Genomic DNA, 20,057 nt, shown 5'->3' on the forward strand with positions numbered 1-20,057 from the left:
GCTAGCCATCATAAACCGCTCCTGCAGTCATAACGATTCTGCGGTCACATGGCTAAATGTCTGACCATTGTCTGTGTGTATAACATCGCTCACTCTTCCACTTCGCCATACCGTGCACATCTCCAGCCCCTTTACCTTCTGTATCACCCCATTACTTGTAGTATGTAAGCTCGTTGGAGCAGGACCCTCACCCCTACTGATTCCATCAACTGATTACTATGTAACCGTGGTTCTGTAATGTTTGTATTTTGTCTTTCTGTATTCCCCCTGTCTATGTAAGTGCTGCGGAATATGTTGGCGCTATACAAATAAAGTTTATTATTATTACATGTAGTACAGGTAGAGAGTAATATAAGACATGTAGTACAGGTAGAGAGCGGTACTCTACATGTAGTACAGGTGGAGAGTAATATAGTACATGTAGTATAGGGAAAGAGCGGTGCAGTACATGTAGTACAGGTAGAGAGTAATATGTTACATATAGTACAGATAGAGAGTGGTACTCTACATGTAGTACAAGTAGAGAGTAATATAGTACATGCAGTACAGGGAGAGAGTGGTACTGTACATGTAGTACAGGTAGAGAGTAATATGTTACATGTAGTACAGCTAGAGAGCGGTACTCTACATGTAGTACAGGTAGAGAGTAATATAGTACATGCAGTACAGGGAGAGAGCAGTACACTACATGTAGTACAGGTAGAGAGTAATATAATACATGTAGTAGAGGTAGAGATCGGTACTCTACATGCAGTACAGGTAGAGAGTAATATAGTACATCTAGTACAGGTAGAGAGCGATACTCTACATGTAGTGCAGGTAGAGAGTAATATAGTACATGTAGTACAGGTAGAGAGCGGTACTCTACATGTAGTGCAGGTAGAGAGTAATATAGTACATATAGTACAGATCTGTAGGAGGAGCTGGAGCATGCAGCGGGGCTCCTGAGTGCAGCAGAGACCCAGCTCTGTGAACATCCCAATATTTCGGCATGCTGCACGAACCCCACGGGGCCGCCTGCAATAGTCCCATATAGAAGATAAATCTGCTATATAACCATATAGAGGAGCTAACAGCGATTGGGTTGCCTTCATTTGTTCAAATTTTTTTATCAAATTAAATGGGACAAAAGGAAAGCAACTGTTCCTGTAAGACAACTCATGTCCCTGCGCCTTGGGCCGTACTTACAGGGGCGTAGGTGATGTTGGTCAGTAAAAATCTGAGCATTTTTACAGGAATTTCCCTTGAGTTTGATGTCTGTCATATTTCTGCAGCGTTAAAGCGCCCGCCGGTGGCGGCAGTTGCATAGGTTCCTATGGGAGCCTATGCTAGCTGCCGGAGAAGGGAGGTGGGAGGGAGTTTAGCAGCGTGACTGCTAAACTCCCTTCCCCTTCTCTTCTCCTCTCCGTCCCTTGCTGCTGTTTTCAATGGGAGGGGCGGAGCTAAGCTCACCCACTCCACCCCCAGCCATTGCTGGCTGCGGACAAGGAGCGGTAGCTTAGCTTTGCCCCCACCCCGCCCCCTCGTATTGAAAACGGCCGGAGGGGAGGAGGTGAGCTGGCGAAGGGGAGAGAAGAGCCCATGGCATTCCGGCCTTGGCGTATATGCGACGGGCCCTTTGCTGTTCAGGCATTTTTACGGCACCCGGTGGGTGCATGTAAAAGGCTTATGGTCGTGTAAATGGGCCCTTAAGGATATGTTCACATGTAGCAGAAATGCTGCGAATTTTCCACAGCTGAAAATCTACAACATTTCCGCATCAAGAAAAGAGTCAACATTCACATCACTGGTGTGGTTTTGACTCGAAATCAGCTGTGGCTTCTCAGTTTATTTTGGCCTGCCTAAAGGATGGTGTCTAATAATCACAGCACTTGATAGGATGCACAGAATGCTATAAGGGTCTGGTCATCGGGCCTCAGTGAGCGGGCAAGATCAAATGGCTAAAGTGGCAGAAGCATAGCTAGGATGAACTTCTATTCACAGCTTGATTTTCTCCAATGATACAGAAAGAATGTGTCCTTTCGAATACAGAAAAACATCTGAAAGTATATAAAGTAAAATAAGTTGATCTCCTGCAAAAGTTTGGAAACACCCCATGTTTCAAACAGCAAATAACTAGTCAGTAACGTATCTGGCAGGTTTTCCACCAAGAATGAAAACGTATCCCGACTTAAACTAAAAATGTGATCCAACATATGCTGAGATTATACAAGACTATCATATAGGGAAAGGGTGGATACTTGGGGGAGTCCAAAAGTTTAACTCATTTTCAGATTCCAAAAGTTGTTCGTAAGATTGAGCTTTTTTCTTTAGTTTTTTTTTAGTTTTAAAAATATACATTCCAAAGAATAGAGATTTTTGACTATTTCTTTCAAAATTTCAATTTTGAATGTAGCCCTCTGGTCCCAGGACAAGAGTACTCCGGGTTTGGGAGGGGGGAAGTAGTTCACCTGCTGCCATCCTTTTCCCAGTTTGGAGCCCATCCCTATATTCTTCTATAATGCCCGCAGCGCTCTTGTCACTATTTGATGCAATGTGGGCAGGAACATTGGATACAATGCCAAGTAAGGAGATGTGTTTACAAAAATACGATTTTACTGTATTATAGGGTTTACGGCTAGTGGTAAGAAAGAAAACCCCATAACACCAGAAAAAAACAATATTATTAAAGGAGTTATCCACTTATAAACTGATGTTTACAAAACCTGATGTTTTATATACTGATGGCCAATCCTTAGGGTAGGCCACCAATAGTAGATCAGCAAGAGTCTGATCGCCACTGATCAGCTGTTCTCCGAAAAGGGACGCTCAAGCACTAAGCTGATTTTTGCAGGAAGCAGAGAACTCTGTTACCACTGCAGTGGTCACACTTGGTATTAGACACAAAGATGCCACTCACTCCAATAGTAACTTTATGTGTAATACCAAGCCTCACCACTGCAGAGGGAGCAGAGCTGTTTGCATGAACGCACCACCCAGTGAACAGCTTATCAGCAGGGATCCTGGGTGGCAGACCCCCACCAATCTGCTACTGATGATCTACCCCACGGATAAACCATCAATGGTTTATAACTGGACAACCCATTTAATAGCCAGCTATCGGCTACAACATGTTGCAGCGCTATACTGACTGCAATCCTGCCACCACTCTATGCTAACAGCAGAGAGCTATAGTATTTCTCAAATACATTCTTCAGAAACAATATCAGATTTTCAGTATTACGTGTCACAAGGTAATTACAAAATCACACAAGGTATACTACTACCCTTCACACACCATTTGAATAGTCCCCACATGGATAGATTAAACCTGATGCCCTTGCATAGTCCACAATTCTGCTGCTCCTCTTATAGTTTGTGTGCACACAAAAATTGCTGAAGACCGGTCTCCCTTGGCTACAAAAGCTGGCATCATTGGCAAAGGGACATTTGCACAAAGCCCCTGTGAACTCAAGCTGGTTGGAGAGTTCATCCCATTTCCTACCCTTCAAGGTGGTCACTGGAAGCTCTCAGATTTGTAGAAGACGCCTCCTGTATGTAGAGGCAATAAAGTTTCCAGCCGCAGTCCTTGAGTAGGTACTATTTCACAGCATTGGGCAGAAGTCCCAGAACAGCACCTCAACTTGTCCTACAAGTCAGCAGCACACAGAATTCTCTAGAACCACAACCAGACCTCTTTTATATCTTCCCACAGAGTCTACCAGAACCTCCCAGCATGTTTCTTAGATTTAAGGAGTTTTGTTTCCCATCTGGGTCCTGCCTAAAATAATAAATAAGGTTTTACTTCCCTTTCCTGGGGCCTCAGCATCACATCCCCAAGCTTCTGGCATCATTACGCCCGGGATATGAAGCTTATGTTGGGAGTGTGACATTGACGCTGCAGCCTCTCATTTGCCGCAGCGGTCACATGTTTCTGCCCACTACGTCTATCGGAAGTCACCGCTGATGCCAGGGACAGTTGTTAGCCCCAGGAGAGGTGAACATTTAAATGCTCCCCACTCTGTCTTGAGATTGCGAGGTGCAGTCCAGGCGTAATGGCTGCCCAGAGCCTTCTGAAGGCCCTCTTGCTACCATTCATGAGTGCCTATTAAGACGAGACATTCTGGTGAGCACACAGTTTAATGCAATACTATATTATTGCATTATAGTGTATAAGCAATCAGGGACTAAAAAAAATATTGTATAAGTAAATGAAAAGAAAGTTTCATTGATTTTTAGAAAAAAATAGCAATAAAAGTTTTAAATAAACCCTTTTCCCAGTCATCACATATAAAAATAAAAAAATAAAGCAAAATCAAAATTGGTATCTCCGCATATGTAAAACTCCAATTTTGTAAAATATCACATTATCACTTCTACGTTGAGAACGCCGTCAGAAAAAAACAATACGCAATGCCAGGATTACTCTTTTTTTGGTTCCCCTGTATTTAAGAAAAAAATTGAATAAAAAGTAATTAGAGATGAGCGAACGTGTTCGGCCCCGCCCCTTTTCGCCCGAACACTGAACTTTGCGAGGACTTCCGTGCTCGGGCGAAAAAAGTTCGTGGGTCGCCGTGGCAGCGCGGGGGGGGGGTGCGGCGGGGAGTGGGGGGGAGAGGGAGAGAGAGAGGGCTCCCCCCTGTTCCCCGCTGCTGCCGCCCGCGCCGCCGCGCCTCTCCCCGCCCCCCGGCGCCCCCCGAATCTTTACGCGCGAACACTGAAGTCCTCGGAAAAGCCGGTGTCCGGGTGCGTAAGTCCTCGTTAAGAACACGTTCGCTCATCTCTAAAAGTAATCAAAAAGTTGTTCAAACCCCAAAATAATATCAATAAAAACTACAGGTCACCTCGCGAAAAATGAGCCCTCACAGAAGCGATTGATAGAAAAATAAACTTATGGGGGTCAAAAGATGGCAAAGGAAAGCAACTTGTTTAGTTTTTTTTAAGTTCTTTTAAGTAGTGCTGCAAAAAAAAGTGTAAAAATTCGGTATTTCCGTAATTGTACTGAACGACAGAGTAAAGATAAGACGCCATTTGTACTGTACTGTGAAGGTTATAAAAACAAACTCCCCCAAAAATGCTGAAATTTTATTTTTTTCCATTTCTCCTAACTTCAAATTTTTAAACAGTTTTTCAATATGTTTTATGGTATGTTAAATTGTACCAGTTAAAAATAGAACTAAACCCACAAAACACAAGCTCTCATGTGGTTGTGTCATCAGAAAAATCAAAAAGGTGTGATTTTTTTGCAAGTGGGGAGGAAAAATAAAACAAAAAAGATCTGGGCTGCACCAGGAAGGGGTTGAATGAACCAGAATTTTGTTCCCTAACCCCTTAACGCCACATGACATAGGGTTACACGCTGGCAGGACGGTAGCTAACACAACAGAACGTAAACTTATGTCCTGTGCATGGCATGGGCTTAGAAAAGACTTACAGCTGGCCTCCCGCTGCAACAGCGGGGTTCGATGAGAACAATGATTCCTGCTCTGAATACCTTACATGCTGCGATCAATGTACATCCCAGCATGTAAAGTATTCACAGAGGGGATGCACTCCCTCTGTGACGTCATCAACCCTCTCCGATTTAATTACGGATGGCCGATCGGTTGCCATGGTGCTTGGACGCCAAACACTGGTGTCCAGTTCTGCCATGGCCTATGATCAATATTGTGAGCGATAATGCATTGCAGAACAGAAGTACTGCAATGCATTATCATAACACTCAGAGCTTTTATGGTTCAAGTCCACTACATGGACATAAAAAATGCAAAAAAATGCAAAAAATGAATTAAATAAAAGTACCATAATGTTGAATAAACCTTCTTGCGTGCTTTCCCTTTTGTATAAAAAAAATATTTAAAAAAACCAAAACACATATTTGGTTTCATCGTATTCTTAATGAACTAATTGAACACAAAATTTATCCTGCACGGCAAAAACTGTAAAAAAAAATCCCTAAAAAACAAAGGCAAAAACGCTTATTTTGTTCATTTTGCCTCCCAAAAAAACGGAATAAAAGTGATCAAAAAGCTTATGTACCCCAAACCACTAAAACCTACAGTTCATCATGCAAAAAACAAACCCTCACAGACCTCTGTCAATGGAAAAATAAAAAAGTTATGGGACTTTGAATGCAACGATGTAAAAAAAATTAATCATTTCTAAAAAAAAAGGTTCTTATTGTACGAAAATGGAAAAACCAAAAAAGAAGAAATACCAATTTTGGCATCGTCGTAATTGTTCCAGCCTGCAGAAAAAAATGTACCATGTCATTTATGCTGCATAATTTAACTCTGAAAAAAAACAGACAATGGCCCAATTAAGGCATTTTTCTCGATGCCCTCCAAACAAACTAATAAAAGTTTTCCAATACATTATATGTAGAGATGAGCGAGTATACTCGCTAAGGCACATTACTCGAGCGAGTAGTGCCTTAGCCGAGTATCGCTAGTCTCTAAAGATTTGGGGGCCGGCGGGGAGCGGCGGGGGAGAGCGGGGAGGAACGGAGGGGAGATCTCTCTCTCCCTCTCTCCCCCCCGCCCCCCGCCGCAACTCACCTGTCACCAGCGCCGGCCCCCGAATCTTTAGAGACAAGCGAGGAGATACTCGGCTAAGACACTACGCGCTTGAGTAATGTGCCTTAGCGAGTATACTCGCTCATCTCTAATTATATGCATCCAGAAATTGGATACAATAAAAACTACAATTCGTCACGCAAAAAACAAGCCCTCATACGGCCATGTCAACGGAAAAATACAAAAAGTTATGACTTTTGAAAAGTGAAGATGAAAATCCCCCCCAAAAATTGTCTTGTCCTTATGGCCAAAATAGGCCAAGTCCTTAAGGGGTTAAAACCTCATGGTATGAAAAACTGTAGTGGTATTTTAAAGTGGACTGGAGTCCTTGTCACATTCAAGGCCCTTGAATATAGTGAAAGTAATATAATCCATGCAGACGAGGGACCCGGTCGTGTTGGCAGATGCTTACAATTAGAGCTGACTTTGTAGAAAATGTGCACTGGCTCACTTACAATGCTCTTAACAAGGTTTCTCCTTTTTGCATATGAATCGTGCGGTAGTTGAGGGACCACATTAAACAATGAATCACGTATCCTTCAATACTAAGTGCCTGCAGGTACAGTCTCGTGCTAGGATTGCTGGGAAGTGTGCTACGAGGCGTAACACCAGACCCAACAGCTGTCACTCGGTGCAGAACTTTTTGCAAGAAAACTCCACATCTGTTTATCTTGGTAGAAGGTTTTAGGATTTTTCTTCAGCGTTGGCTCGGAATAATGTCTGGTCTCATGAAGCTGACTGGGGATTAAACAACTAAAGGCAAACACGGCCAGGGTAACGTCATTTTATTGAGTGCCATAAGTTATGAGAGGCCTGGTTATGTTTAGGATTGTCACCAAGAATCAAACCGTATCTTCGGTTAGCTGCAGATGATATGGCTCTCTCCTCCAGCTCCAAGAAATAACATCAGCTTTGGAACAAGAAGCGACAATGGTTGCTTTACGGATTAACTACCAGAAGACATAGATCATGCGAGTTGGATACGCCATATCCATAAATGCCTCAATAACAGTCAACCAACATTAGCGGTTGTGAGAGGTCGATCGGTTTGTCTACTTGGGTAGTACAATCAGCAATGACAGGGATGCTGAACATGATGTCCATTATGTCTCGGAAGGCATGGGCAACTTTACAACATCTACTCCCTATATGGGCTACCATCTCACTCCCATTACAAACGAAGATACAACTTCTGAACAGTATTGTGATTCTGACCGCATGACATGCATGGAAAGGAACCACACAAATTACCCGATGACTTGATGTTTTCTGACAACGATGCCTTCGTCGCCTGCTCAAGGTCACTTACCCTAATTGGGTTAAAGGGGTTTTCCAGGGAAATATTATTGATGACCTATTCTCAGGATAGGTCATCAATAGTTGATTGGCAGGGGTCCGTCGCTCATGACCCTGACCAATCAGCTGAGCAGGCGCGTGCTGTCAGCGCCGCAATAACACAGAGGTCAAAGTGAAAGTTTCCGCGCCGTTTCTCTCCCGTATGACCTACCTACGCTAATGATTTTCTTTGCTGTATTGTACATTAGCAATGAACCTACTCATTAGAAGGGGGTTCACATATTTTTGGCCATGCAGTAAATAGGGCTACAATTTCACTTATGGAGAAGTAATTTATGTAACAGCAATAACCATTTAGTAGAAATAAAGAGATTATCTACGAGGGTCGCTGTGCTCCATCGCTTGTGCCTCACCCTCCGGCTATCACATTGCAGAGGCAGCTGCAACATATCAGTATCACAATGTTTACATATATGTTGGAACAGAAGTGTACTGACTTCATCTGTGTTTTCCTGCTTTGTATAATTGCAGTAATCAGTTTTGTTGGCCCGCATTGCCTGTTTCAGGAAATATGACATCTCTATAGCAACTTACTTCTGCAGGTTTTCCCATTGCGATTCAGAGCAAAGCCTTTATGACATTTACATACAAATGAGGTTTCGGTGCTGACACATTCATGTTCACATCCATGATTGCCCTGCGAGCAGTAGTTAATCTCTGAAAAAGGATTAAAAAAGGAGAACTAGTAAATTAAGTGTGAGAAGGAAACGTACACGATTTGAGGCTAAAGGCACACGCCATATTTCCGGGCCGTGTCCTGTCTTTGCAATTCCCCAGACAGCACACGGCCCCATTAATTAAGAAATAAATCTTGTTTTTTGTATAGCGCCAACTTATTCCACAACGCTTTCAGGTAATTTATTTATTACCCCCCACCCAGCTGGGTACTCATTTTACCGACCTCGGAAGGATGGAAGTCAACTTTAAGCCGGCTACCTTAACCATGCACGATAGAACTTGCAACCCTCAGGTCGTGAGCGAGAGCTTAGAACTGCAATACTGCTACCTCAGCACTCTGTGCCACACGAGGCTAAGAGGATATCTATGTGGCGTGTCATACTCCTGTGTGTTTTGTGTATGAGAAATAAGACATGCAATGCCCCAGAATGTGCTTCATCCACTTATATTGGACAGCACATGGTCGGGTGTCTGTATGCTCTCCGAAGTGAGTTGCGCCCGAGTCCCTTCAGCACAACGTGCAGACACGGCCATGGGCGTAAGTGAGCATAAATAGCCAACTCTGATGTACTGATGGGAGCTTAAACAAATGGGCTTGTTTTAGTCCCATTATGCGGATGTGAAAATCACAGCTGCATAATGGGACAAAACAAAACTATCGATTGTGCGTTAATAGTATGCGCAAGAAAAGATAGGACTTGCCCTATCTTTCTTGCACAGGGTTAAAACTACGTGCGAGAAAGATAGGGCAGGACCTATCTTCCCACATTTTATTTCAAACCTGCGCGCATAAGTGCAAAGTTTGAATAGTCAAAAAAAAAACCGGTTCATGCGCTAATACGCTTAATCAGAGAGGACAGAGTATTGCAGTGCAGACAAATCCATAGTCATAGTCCAATCCCAGAAGTCAAACTCCATAATAAGCAGTAATAGTGATTCATATTTGACATTTTTTTGTGCGTTTTTTAGAAGTGTTTCTGAAATGCAGCAAAAAAAGGTATTAAAAATACACAAGCTGTTTCCAAAATTTGCATGCGCTTTCTTTTTGCTGCATTCGTTTTTCTTACAATTCAGAAACGCGCTGAAAATGCCACAAAATGCCAATTGTGAATGAAACATAAATCCTTCAGAGAAAAATCAGGGTAGACGAGAGCTTCACGCTGTAATTAGGCTCAATTCACACATGGCAGCTTTTTTTCCTGCTGACCGTTTTATATCAGTAAATACTGGGAGCACTATTACTATATGGGGGCACACAGTGGGCACCATTATTGTGCGGAGATATGATTACTGCAGGGGACACAAAGGGGGCACTAATCCTATGTGGAACACTAAGGAACCAATATTACTTTGTGGTGCACTATCACTGTGTGGGGCACTAAGGAGGGCACTACTACTGTATGCTGCACTTAGAAGGATGGAGAATATGAGTCATTGGATTTAATTGTTCAATTGCCACCTCTCCAATCACTCTTCATCCAGGTAAGGTGGCTAACCAAGTGGCACGGTGAAGAGCAGCATAATCAAAAACCAGCATTAGTAAAAGTCTTAATTTTAAAGTATATCCACAATAAAAGTCAAATGACTGGTATAACAGAAAATTCCAAAAATGTCAATTAGCCTTTGACAAGTGCAAGCCTACTGATCCGGTTCAGACCTAGATGGTATTAGGTTATTAAGGCTATGACTAAAGAGCATGTAGGTGAGTTATGCACATAACATTGTCTAAAGATTCATTGTTTCTTGCTTTTAACCCATTATCCACTTTACCTTTTTTGAGCACAGCTCCCTATTTTATATATGCATGCAATGCATGGAAGTGAGGACACATTGAAAACTCTTTATGTACAATGTGCTTCATCACTGCAAGCGGCAAACTGAGACAGACAAATAGGGGTAGGTCTAAGCGGCATAGCTGTGAAATGCAATTCTAGCATATAGAAGTAAGGAAAAATACTGTTAGGGAGTGCTACTCAGATCTGTTGTTCTACATGGGTTTCCAGCAGCGCAGCCCCACAGGTGGGGTTGATTGAGCTGGCTGGGTGTGGATTTCTCCAGCTAGCCATTTGCCACCGGTCTGCTGCTCATATATACCAGCTCCTCTGCTAGAGGCTGCTGGGCTTTCCTCTGTTTGTTCAGCGTAAACAGTGTCATGTTCCTGCGCTTTTGTGCAAGGTGCCGGACATGAGGTGTTAACAGTCCTGTTCAGGGTGCATGTTCGGTGTATACAAATCCCTGGCATGTTGGTGTGAGCTGTGTTCAGTCCTTGTCAGTGATTTGTCATCTAGGTCTAGGTAGCTCCCTAGGTTCCAGCGCGGGGCCATCCCTGTTGGGACAATCGCCCCACATGCAGGAAGGTTTCATGTGATAGTTGTTTCGTTAAAGTAGGGACCCGCGAGACAACGAGGATCCGTGAAGTGGGCTTGCATGCTTAAGTATCTTGGCCAAAATACGAACCAATATCTTGCATCGTATCTACTTGAATCTGTTTATGCGTGCGGGTATGCTTGTTCGTGCTTTGGGCGTTAGTCAGTGTGCTATGTCTGTCCGTGAGTTATGTCTGCTGTTTCAGAGTTCTGTTGGAGTTTTGCTAGTTCATGAGTGTGAAAAATATAGCAGATACTTACTTGTGCAAGTTTTTTTGTCCACATTAAGTGAATATCCTGACCGACATTTACAGTTATAGGAATCATCAGTATTAACGCATTCATGTTGACAGCCATGATTAGACAATGAACAGTAATCTGGCCCTAGGGGGAAAAAAAGCAAGCATCAATAGTGAATTGTACATATATAGATATACATATTAGTAATGACATGGACAATAGAAATGTCTTGCAGGTGAAGCATTTATTTCTCTAAACCCTAATTCATGAAACGTTCCTGATGTCGACTATCAATACTCTTGTTTATAGAGTAAAGTTTGGCCAAACAAATCAAAAGTCGTGCCTGAGACTGGGTGACTTTCATTAAAATATGGCAGAGTCAGCAAAATCACAGAGTGATTGTCATTTCTGCTTCTAATCTAACTTGACATTGATATCCACAGAAGAAGGACAAAGAGTTTGCTTACTCCGACACGTTTTCTTATCAGGATTCAGAATAAAGCCAGGCCGACACTGACAGACGTAGGAGCTGTTAACGTTAAGACACTCGTGCTGACAGCCGTGGGTACCCAAGGCACAATAATCCACAACTAGAAGAGAATAAAACAAAATAAGCATCTAGTAGCAAATATATGATTTGGGCAAACAAATAACAATCTAATCAGTATATGTGAGTATCACAGAGGGTTCCTACTAATAGTCATCCTACACTACATCATGTCTATTAGCTTAGCTGAAACCTCTTGTCTGTTATCATCTGAACTATCACTGTGTACAGTGTTTTTCCTATATCAGCTAGTTCTGCTCTTCTTTATCTCTTCTTCTTCTTGTTTCTGGGTCCAAGAAGTAGCTAACAGCCATTTTTAACAACTAGTGAGCGATTAATTATTCTGCAGTGTCACCCGGGCATCATAGCAGTGCATAGTCTCTGCTCTCTCATCCATTCTCTTTCTGTTCAGGGTTACACTCAGATAAATATAGTGTCTGATCTATAGGAGCCTGTGAATGTAGCACCTAAAGGCTATGGACACTTTGGGGGACGACGACACATTTTTTTCACTTAAAAGCATGTATTTTGGGCTGATAATCATTTTTGCAATAAGATTTAAGTAAAAATTTTGCACTGTTTGACTTCTGCAGCTTCTACATATCACAGTATATAGACACTGCAGTCTAAGTATGAGATCCGTCAGTGAGGCTAGACTTACAGCTCAGTTTCCCTCTGCTCTCCTCTCCTGAACATTGCTATCAGCTAATTTATGACCACAACAAAGTTTATTTCTATTGTGATCATAAAACAGCTGATAGCACTTTTGTGCAGGAGAATAAAGTTAAGGGCTTAAAATTAAGCTGTCAGTCCAGCCTCACTGACGGATCTCCTATTGGGACTGCAGTGTCTATATACAGTGACAGAAGCTGCAGAAAGCAAACGGTGCAAAATTTTTTATTAAAGGGGTTGTCCCGCGGCAGCAAGTGGGTCTATACACTTCTGTATGGCCATATTAATGCACTTTGTAATGTACATTGTGCATTAATTATGAGCCATACAGAAGTTATAAGAAGTTTTTCACTTACCTGCTCCGTTGCTGGCGTCCTCGTTTCCATGGAGCCGACTAATTTTCGCCGTCTAATGGCCAAATTAGCCGCGCTTGCGCAGTCCCGGTCTTCTTCTTTTTTCAATGGGGCTGCTCGTGCTGGATGCCGGCTCCGTGTAGCTCCGCCCCGTCACGTGCCGATTCCAGCCAATCAGGAGGCTGGAATCGGCAATGGACCGCACAGAAGCCCTGCGGTCCACCGAGTGAGAAGATCCCCGCGGCCATCTTCATCAGGTAAGTAAGAAGTCACCGGAGCGCGGGGATTCAGGTAAGCGCTCTCTGGTGTTCTTTTTTAATCCCTGCATCGGGGTTGTCTCGCGGCGAACGGGGGGGGGGGGTTGAAAAAAAAAAAAACCCGTTTCGGCGCGGGACAACCCCTTTAAACCTTATTGGGGTTACAAATGGACAACCCCTTCCTTTAAGTGAAAAAAAAAATTGCCCTCCAAAAGGTGTCCATAGCCTGTAAAGGGATATTCCGGTTTCTGCAAATATATTATTTTTTTGCTTGGTGAAAAGTTATAAATTTTTCCAATATCCTTTTTGTATCATTACCTTCAAGATCCCTGCTTCATTGGTCATGTGATGGACATATAGGTGCATAGCTCATTAGAGAGATAACTGTAAATGTAACAAATCTGCACTGTGAGTAACACTGCTGGTTGAGTTGAATTACAGAAATCTTGAAAACTATAAGGGATTTTAAAAAAGTGTTTGAGAATAGTGTAACTTTCCACTATATAAAGGATAACATTTATTTGATGAAATTAGAATATCTATTTAAAAACAGGTAACATTGGTTCCCTCAAATTACCAAAACTATAGTTTAATGCGGTGTCCTAGTGGACGTGAAGTTTTATATTAAAAGCCGGAGATCTGCTTTTACGGATAACACCCCTAAGCGGTACCTCTATTTTTTGGATCCCATTATTGGAAATCATCAAAAGAGAGGATTTAGAGCAGCAGAATGTAATATCTGGTTATATTACTTCAATCCTTCCAGTACACTTCATAGCCATTATTTCATTTTTGAGTACGTAGACTTTGGGGGAATTTTTCTGGATATCTTTTAGGACAAGAAATGTACACTTAATGGCCAATTTATTACAGATACTGTTAATTTCCCGATTGGAGATTCCTTCTATGGAAATTAGATGTGCATGCATAGCATAAACTCAAGTGACAAGTTTTACTTGAATCATCTTCAGTATGAATTCACATAAAATGGGAAGACCCAACAATATGAGCAGGCCTGGTCATCGGTGTTAGGGGGCAGAATTTCAAAAAATGTCAACTTTGTGGGGTTTTCTCACGCAACGATGTGGAGAGTATATCAAGAATGGTGTGATCAAGGAAAAACATTCACTGAATGGAGATCTTGTGGATGTATACAACTCATCATTGAAAGGGATCAGAGTAGGATGTCAAGAATCATTCTGACCTACAGCCAAATACAATGCTGCTGCTCCAACTAACCTATCCGAATGCAAAACTCATCGTTCCTATAAGAGCAGTTGACCAGTTCAAGTATTACTATGGTCTACAAGAAACACAAAAGAAAAAGTTCCATGGTGAAAAAAAGACTAAAAATTGGATCACTGAGCAGTGGAAAAACATGATCCGGTCAGATGACTTCAAATTTCTGTTGCACCGTGCTGATGGAAGGGTAAGAACTTGGCACAATCAGTATGAGTCAATAAAACCTTCATGTTAGGTGTCATTACTTCAGGCTGGTGGAGAAGTAATGGTGTCTGGTATGTTTTCTTGGCACACCCTAAGTCCTCTGATGACAAATTACTGGAGTTCTGAAGGCCGAATGAGGTCCATTGTGTTACTGGATGGATGTCTCTAATGCAGTGGTCATTCAGTGTAGCTTTCCCTTATATTGTCCGTTTGAACCACTACATGATTGCATTGCCAAATACACGGTAGATTACCACAATGACCTATAATGTATTGTTTCACATTTTTGAGCCAAATAAGTGCTGTGTATAACCATTGTAGTTGGTTTACCTATAACTGTTATACCACTAACACGTTTTCTGTGTCTGACACAATTTCCAGTTAAAATGCTAATGGCGATGCGTATACTAATACTTACTGGTGCAAGACTTGCCATCTCTTGCCAGCTCATAGGCATCATGGCACTGGCATAGGTACGATCCTAGAGTATTCACGCAGATCTGTTCACATCCATGTTTCTCTGTAGCACACAAGTCCTCGGCTGCACAACACAAATGTATAATATTAGAATTTGCATTATTCAATGACGAACACAATAACAACAACAAACAAGTGATTGTTAAACTTTGAATTTTTTTTGTCTTCTTCAAATTCCCACATCAAATAAGAGGGTTAATTAACACTTACAAATGAAAAGGTTTCAGACAGTTCATTAAAGGGGTCCAGTTGTAAACTGCTTATGGTCTGTCCTATGGATAAGCCATCAATAGTAGATAATCAGGGTCTGCAGCAAAAGACCCCTGCCAATCAGCTGTTTGTCAGGCCAGTGTGTTCATGCACTGAGCTGATTTTTACAGGAAGCAGACATCTCCATTCCCACTGCAGTGGCTAAGCTTGTATTACAGGCGATGTTCAATAGGAGCTTGGTCCGCAATACCAAACCTGGCCACTGCAGTGGAAACAGAGCTGTCTACTTTCTGTAGAAATCAGCTCGACGCTTGAGCACACCAACCTGGAAAACAGCTGATCATCGGGGGTTCCTGGTGGCAAACCCTGGCCTATGCTGAACATAGGCCACCAACAGTTTACAACTGGACAACCCCCTTAAGTTTCATAAGGCTAAGGCTACATATGGTGACTTTTACTCAATTTGACACCACTTATAGCAAAGAATCCGTGCAAGATTTAATCTTGTAACTTTTCTTCATCTTTATTTCATGTAATTTCTTCTTTTTCCAGTAGAAAGTATCACATTTTCCTTTATATAAATGGATAAAAGTTCCATGTATAAATAAATGTATATGTGCCCGTCATGTTCCTTTATGTCGGTAAACACAATGCCATAACACTCTACTTCCTTTTCGTATACGGGCTGAAACTACTTCCCTGACAGTCTTGACTAGCGCTCTTTGCTGTGAGATATGGGTACGCTCAATTCAGATGCTGCAGCAGTGTCTTTGTATGTTACATTATGTGACTGCATTGTCTAATGGCTACTGCAATACACTGCGTACTTTGGAAGAAAAAAAACTCCACCTACAACCAGTCCAGGGCTTAGACATGCAACGTTGCAACACTATGAAGGATGAATCACCATTAGACAGAGGGATCTCAGCGGTGGGGGACGGAAGAAGAATTCTATCAAAACCTGGACATTCCCTTTAAGAAGGCCATACATTAGACAAGACCAATGACAATGGTCTTCCAAAAAACAAGACAGCGTTTGGGGTGAGAGACTGGTATCACTGGAAGATAAAAAGCATATCCAATAAATGATAACGTTTTAGACCAGGGTTACCATCAACTTTTGGCCACAATGGGGGTTGTGGCCAAAAGTTGGTCAACCCTGCATCCACATTGAGGTGGATAGGTTTGCAGTGCAATGTCACAACAGCCGGTCACAGATTGCAAAAATTCATTAGGGTTGAATTCTTGAGACTTCTGACCCACAGTTGCAAGTCTTAGTGTGACTGTGAGGTATCAGGTCTACACAGCTACGGTATCTGTAGTCGTGAGACCCCTGTCAAGGCCGAAGTTGATGTAGATTCTTGACCTTATATTACTCAGGGCTTCCATCATTTTGTAAATTTTCAATGCTTTCATGAATGTGATGGATGAAGTCAAGGATCTGTTTTGGGTTTTTTACCTTTTTCCACCCAAACTGAAATAGAATTCACAGACATCTCCTGAACCAAATAGATAAAAAGTTACTGAGAAAGTGGAGCAGAAGACTTCCAAAGCTGATGACCTGATCCTTGGTCTAGACCAGAGTATTAATTCTGCTTGGCGTTTTTCAAGTTATAGCATGTATAATATACTAAATAAACCTGACTTACTTCTACAGGTCTTCTCATCTGGATTTAAGACATATCCTTGCTTACACATACATAAGTAGGAGCCTGGGGTATTGATACAGAAGTGATCACAGCCATGTGGGGCACTAGAACAGAGATGAGGAGCTGTAAGAAAAAAATACACTTCATATCATTATAAGCATTATAGATGTAATACACGTAATGACAGATGTAATATAGGATTTCCATCATGTTGAGTGTTTATTGTCTTCGAATGTTAATTGATTACCAATTTCCCTGATCTCCCACTTCTGGCATATTGATGGTTGCATAGTTCATATAAAGGCACCAGCCAGAGGCGTAGCTTGATGCTCCTGGGCCCCAATGCAAAACTTGCAACAGGGCCCCAACTATAATGCTTTATTCATAGTACTGGGCTCCCTATATGGAGAAGAGAGGCCTTATGGACCCCCTAAGGCTCCTGGGCCGGGGTGCAACTGCATCCCCTATAGTTACGCCTGTGCCACCAGCATAACATTGATCTCCAGAGGGTAGTCAGCTCTAATAAATGTCTTAATTAAAGGGGTTGTCCCGCGGCAGCAAGTGGGTCTATACACTTCTGTATGGCCATATTAATGCACTTTGTAATGTACATTGTGCATTAATTATGAGCCATACAGAAGTTATCAAAAGTTTTATACTTACCTGCTCCGTTGCTGGCGTCCTCGTCTCCATGGTGCCGACTAATTTTCGGCCTCCGATGGCCAAATTAGCCGTGCTTGGGCAGTCCGGGTCTTCTTCTTTTATGAATGGGATCGCTCGTGCAGGATGCCGGCTCCGTGTAGCTCCGCCCCGTCACGTGCCGATTCCAGCCAATCAGGAGGCTGGAATCGGCAATGGACCGCACAGAAGAGCTGCGGTCCACGGAGGGAGCAGACCCCGGCGGCCATCTTCAGCAGGTGAGTATGAAGACGCCGGACCGCCGGGATTCAGGTAAGCGCTGTGCTGTTTGTTTTTTTAACCCCTGCATCGGGGTTGTCTCGCGCCGAACGGGGGGGGGGGTTAAAAAAAAAAAAAAAAAAACGTTTCGGCGCGGGACAACCCCTTTAAATACGAAATATTTATTGGGAAATCCAACCATTTTTGGTCGGATCTGCAGAAAATCTGAGGGTCCTTTTGAAGGGATGGACTGGGGTGAAGGCTGGGGTATTCCCCTGTCCCCTGAAGATGATCAAGCCCACCACAGTCATCTAGGAAGACTCATCACTGCTGCTTGTATGCATTTATTAACCAGATAATGGTATAAACAGAGAAGACCGAATCGGGCCAGTAAATGCCTTTCAAACTCCAGTATATCAAGATTCTCAAAGAGTTTGTTTTACAGTCCCCGTTTCCGGGGGGTTATCAAGCAAACAATTAGAGTCTCGAAACGTGTAGAACAAAATCTTTCCCATTTACGCCTGTTGGGTAAACATAAAGTCTGTGGATATCCCGTTTGCCAGGGGTTATTCGTTAGTAAGTCTCTTTCTTGCTACCTGTTTCTGCGGTTGGTATCACTGCAGTTTCCTCCACTGAGGTAAATATCTGATAGGCTTGCTTGAGAGAGGGGAGCGCTGCAAAACAGGTCTTTGCACGGTTGTACTTTCTTTGATGCCTTCTGCTGTGATCACTGAAGGCTTAGCTTTCTTTTGTAGGAGCTCTATGCCCGTAGGGCTGCAGCCTTCCACATAGGAGTGCTCTGGGAAGTATCCCCTGCACCAGGACCAACAGCGTTGCTGTCCTTCCTCCTCCTTGCCCACACACACTCTGCCTCACTTCTGGTTCATGCTACGAGACCAGCTTACTGTGCACCCTCCTCCTTTTAAGTCAAGAGTAGAGATGAGCGAGCGTACTCGCTAAGGCAAACTACTCGAGCGAGTAGTGCCTTATGCGAGTACCTGCCCGCTCGTCTCTAAAGATTCGGGTGTCTTTAGAGACGAGCGGGCAGGTACTCGCATAAGGCACTACTGGCTCGAGTAGTTTGCCTTAGCGAGTACGCTCGCTCATCTCTAGTCAAGAGACATTAACAAATCAGCTCAATTGTTAAACTTAACAAAACAAGAAATAAGTGAATAATTGGCAACAGCAGAACAACAGTACTCCTCTTACAATTTTACACTATAAGATGTAGCACCAATGATGAGTGCCAATCAATGAAACTGGCACTTGTCTACCTGGACTTTACATGGGTATATTCAGACTCTAATAAGTAATTAATGATCATTCATACAACCAATTGACCCCACAGAGTATCGTCATTGTCAGCTGCACATACCCCATTTACATTTGTCGGCAACAATGATTTTTTGTGCTGCAAAATTAATGCGATCAAACAACAGATGAATATTTGCTTATTTGCCGGGTGATCAGTGGCACATTGAGATGGGTTGATTTGTGCCTGATAATCAACCTATGTAAAAGACCCTTACCTCTATGGCGGACCACAGACTGCAGGTAGATTCTATTAACACTGGCTAAATCAGGCAATAAATATCTTATATAAATAAATCTTGTTATTTGTATCGCACCGATTTATTCCGCATTTATTACCCTCCACCAAGCAGGGTACTCATTTTACCAACCTCAGAAGGATGAGTTGACCTTGAGCTGGCTACCTGAACCATGTGGGGATTGAACTCGCAACCTTCGTGAGTTCTGCATTTCTGCTGCCTTAGCACAATGCAAAATCCGCCTTTTATACTACTGGTATCATCTTATGTAGCAAAGGGACTTTGGGTCTCCTCACACAGCAGGATTTGGGAGCAACTGTGACCTCTGCACCTCCTAAAGCCATGATCCTGATCTATGGCCAGCTTCACCCGCTAAACATCCAATCAAGAAAAACACCTTCAGAATATTTTGGAAGCGCTAAATGTCTTGAAAGGCTTCTCAGTACTGTGCCCGTTCCCTGAATGTCTGTGTTTAGGGTGTTTATCACTGTATGTTACAGTAGCCGCACTTCTACCTTTGCTGCTTATTTTTGTTGATGTCCATATCTTCACTTGAGTGTTTGGATCATTGCCAAGAGAGGAGTTCACTGTAAATCATTGTGCAAATCAACCACAAATCCCTCGGGCCCAATTCTCATCTATTGATTTAAACAGCTGTATTTGCAGCAACACAAAGGGGATTCTTGTGGTTTTCTTCTGTTATGAATGCCTTTCAAAAGACCGGTCTCTTATTACGGTATGGTCCCTGGGGTGTGTACTGAACCACAGGTTTCTGGTAGACCTCCCATACTCCGTTAGAGGTTAG

General features: G+C 42.7%; 1 protein-coding gene across 1 annotated transcript in view; it reads right to left on the reverse strand.

Moving 5' to 3' along the window:
• Positions 1–20,057, reverse strand: part of LOC136591287 (matrilin-2-like) — a 101,434-nt gene that overhangs the window by 50,741 nt on the left and 30,636 nt on the right. Inside the window, exons 4-8 of the mRNA XM_066588506.1 lie at positions 16,806–16,928; positions 14,888–15,010; positions 11,662–11,784; positions 11,216–11,338; positions 8,445–8,567 (exon numbers count right to left, since the gene is read on the reverse strand). Of these exons, the coding sequence (XP_066444603.1) occupies positions 8,445–8,567; positions 11,216–11,338; positions 11,662–11,784; positions 14,888–15,010; positions 16,806–16,928 (615 nt within the window). The remainder of the gene's footprint in view (positions 1–8,444; positions 8,568–11,215; positions 11,339–11,661; positions 11,785–14,887; positions 15,011–16,805; positions 16,929–20,057) is intronic.

Source organism: Eleutherodactylus coqui, unplaced genomic scaffold, assembly GCF_035609145.1.
Source record: "Eleutherodactylus coqui strain aEleCoq1 unplaced genomic scaffold, aEleCoq1.hap1 HAP1_SCAFFOLD_28, whole genome shotgun sequence".
In the NCBI taxonomy this organism is placed as follows: domain Eukaryota; kingdom Metazoa; phylum Chordata; class Amphibia; order Anura; family Eleutherodactylidae; genus Eleutherodactylus; species Eleutherodactylus coqui.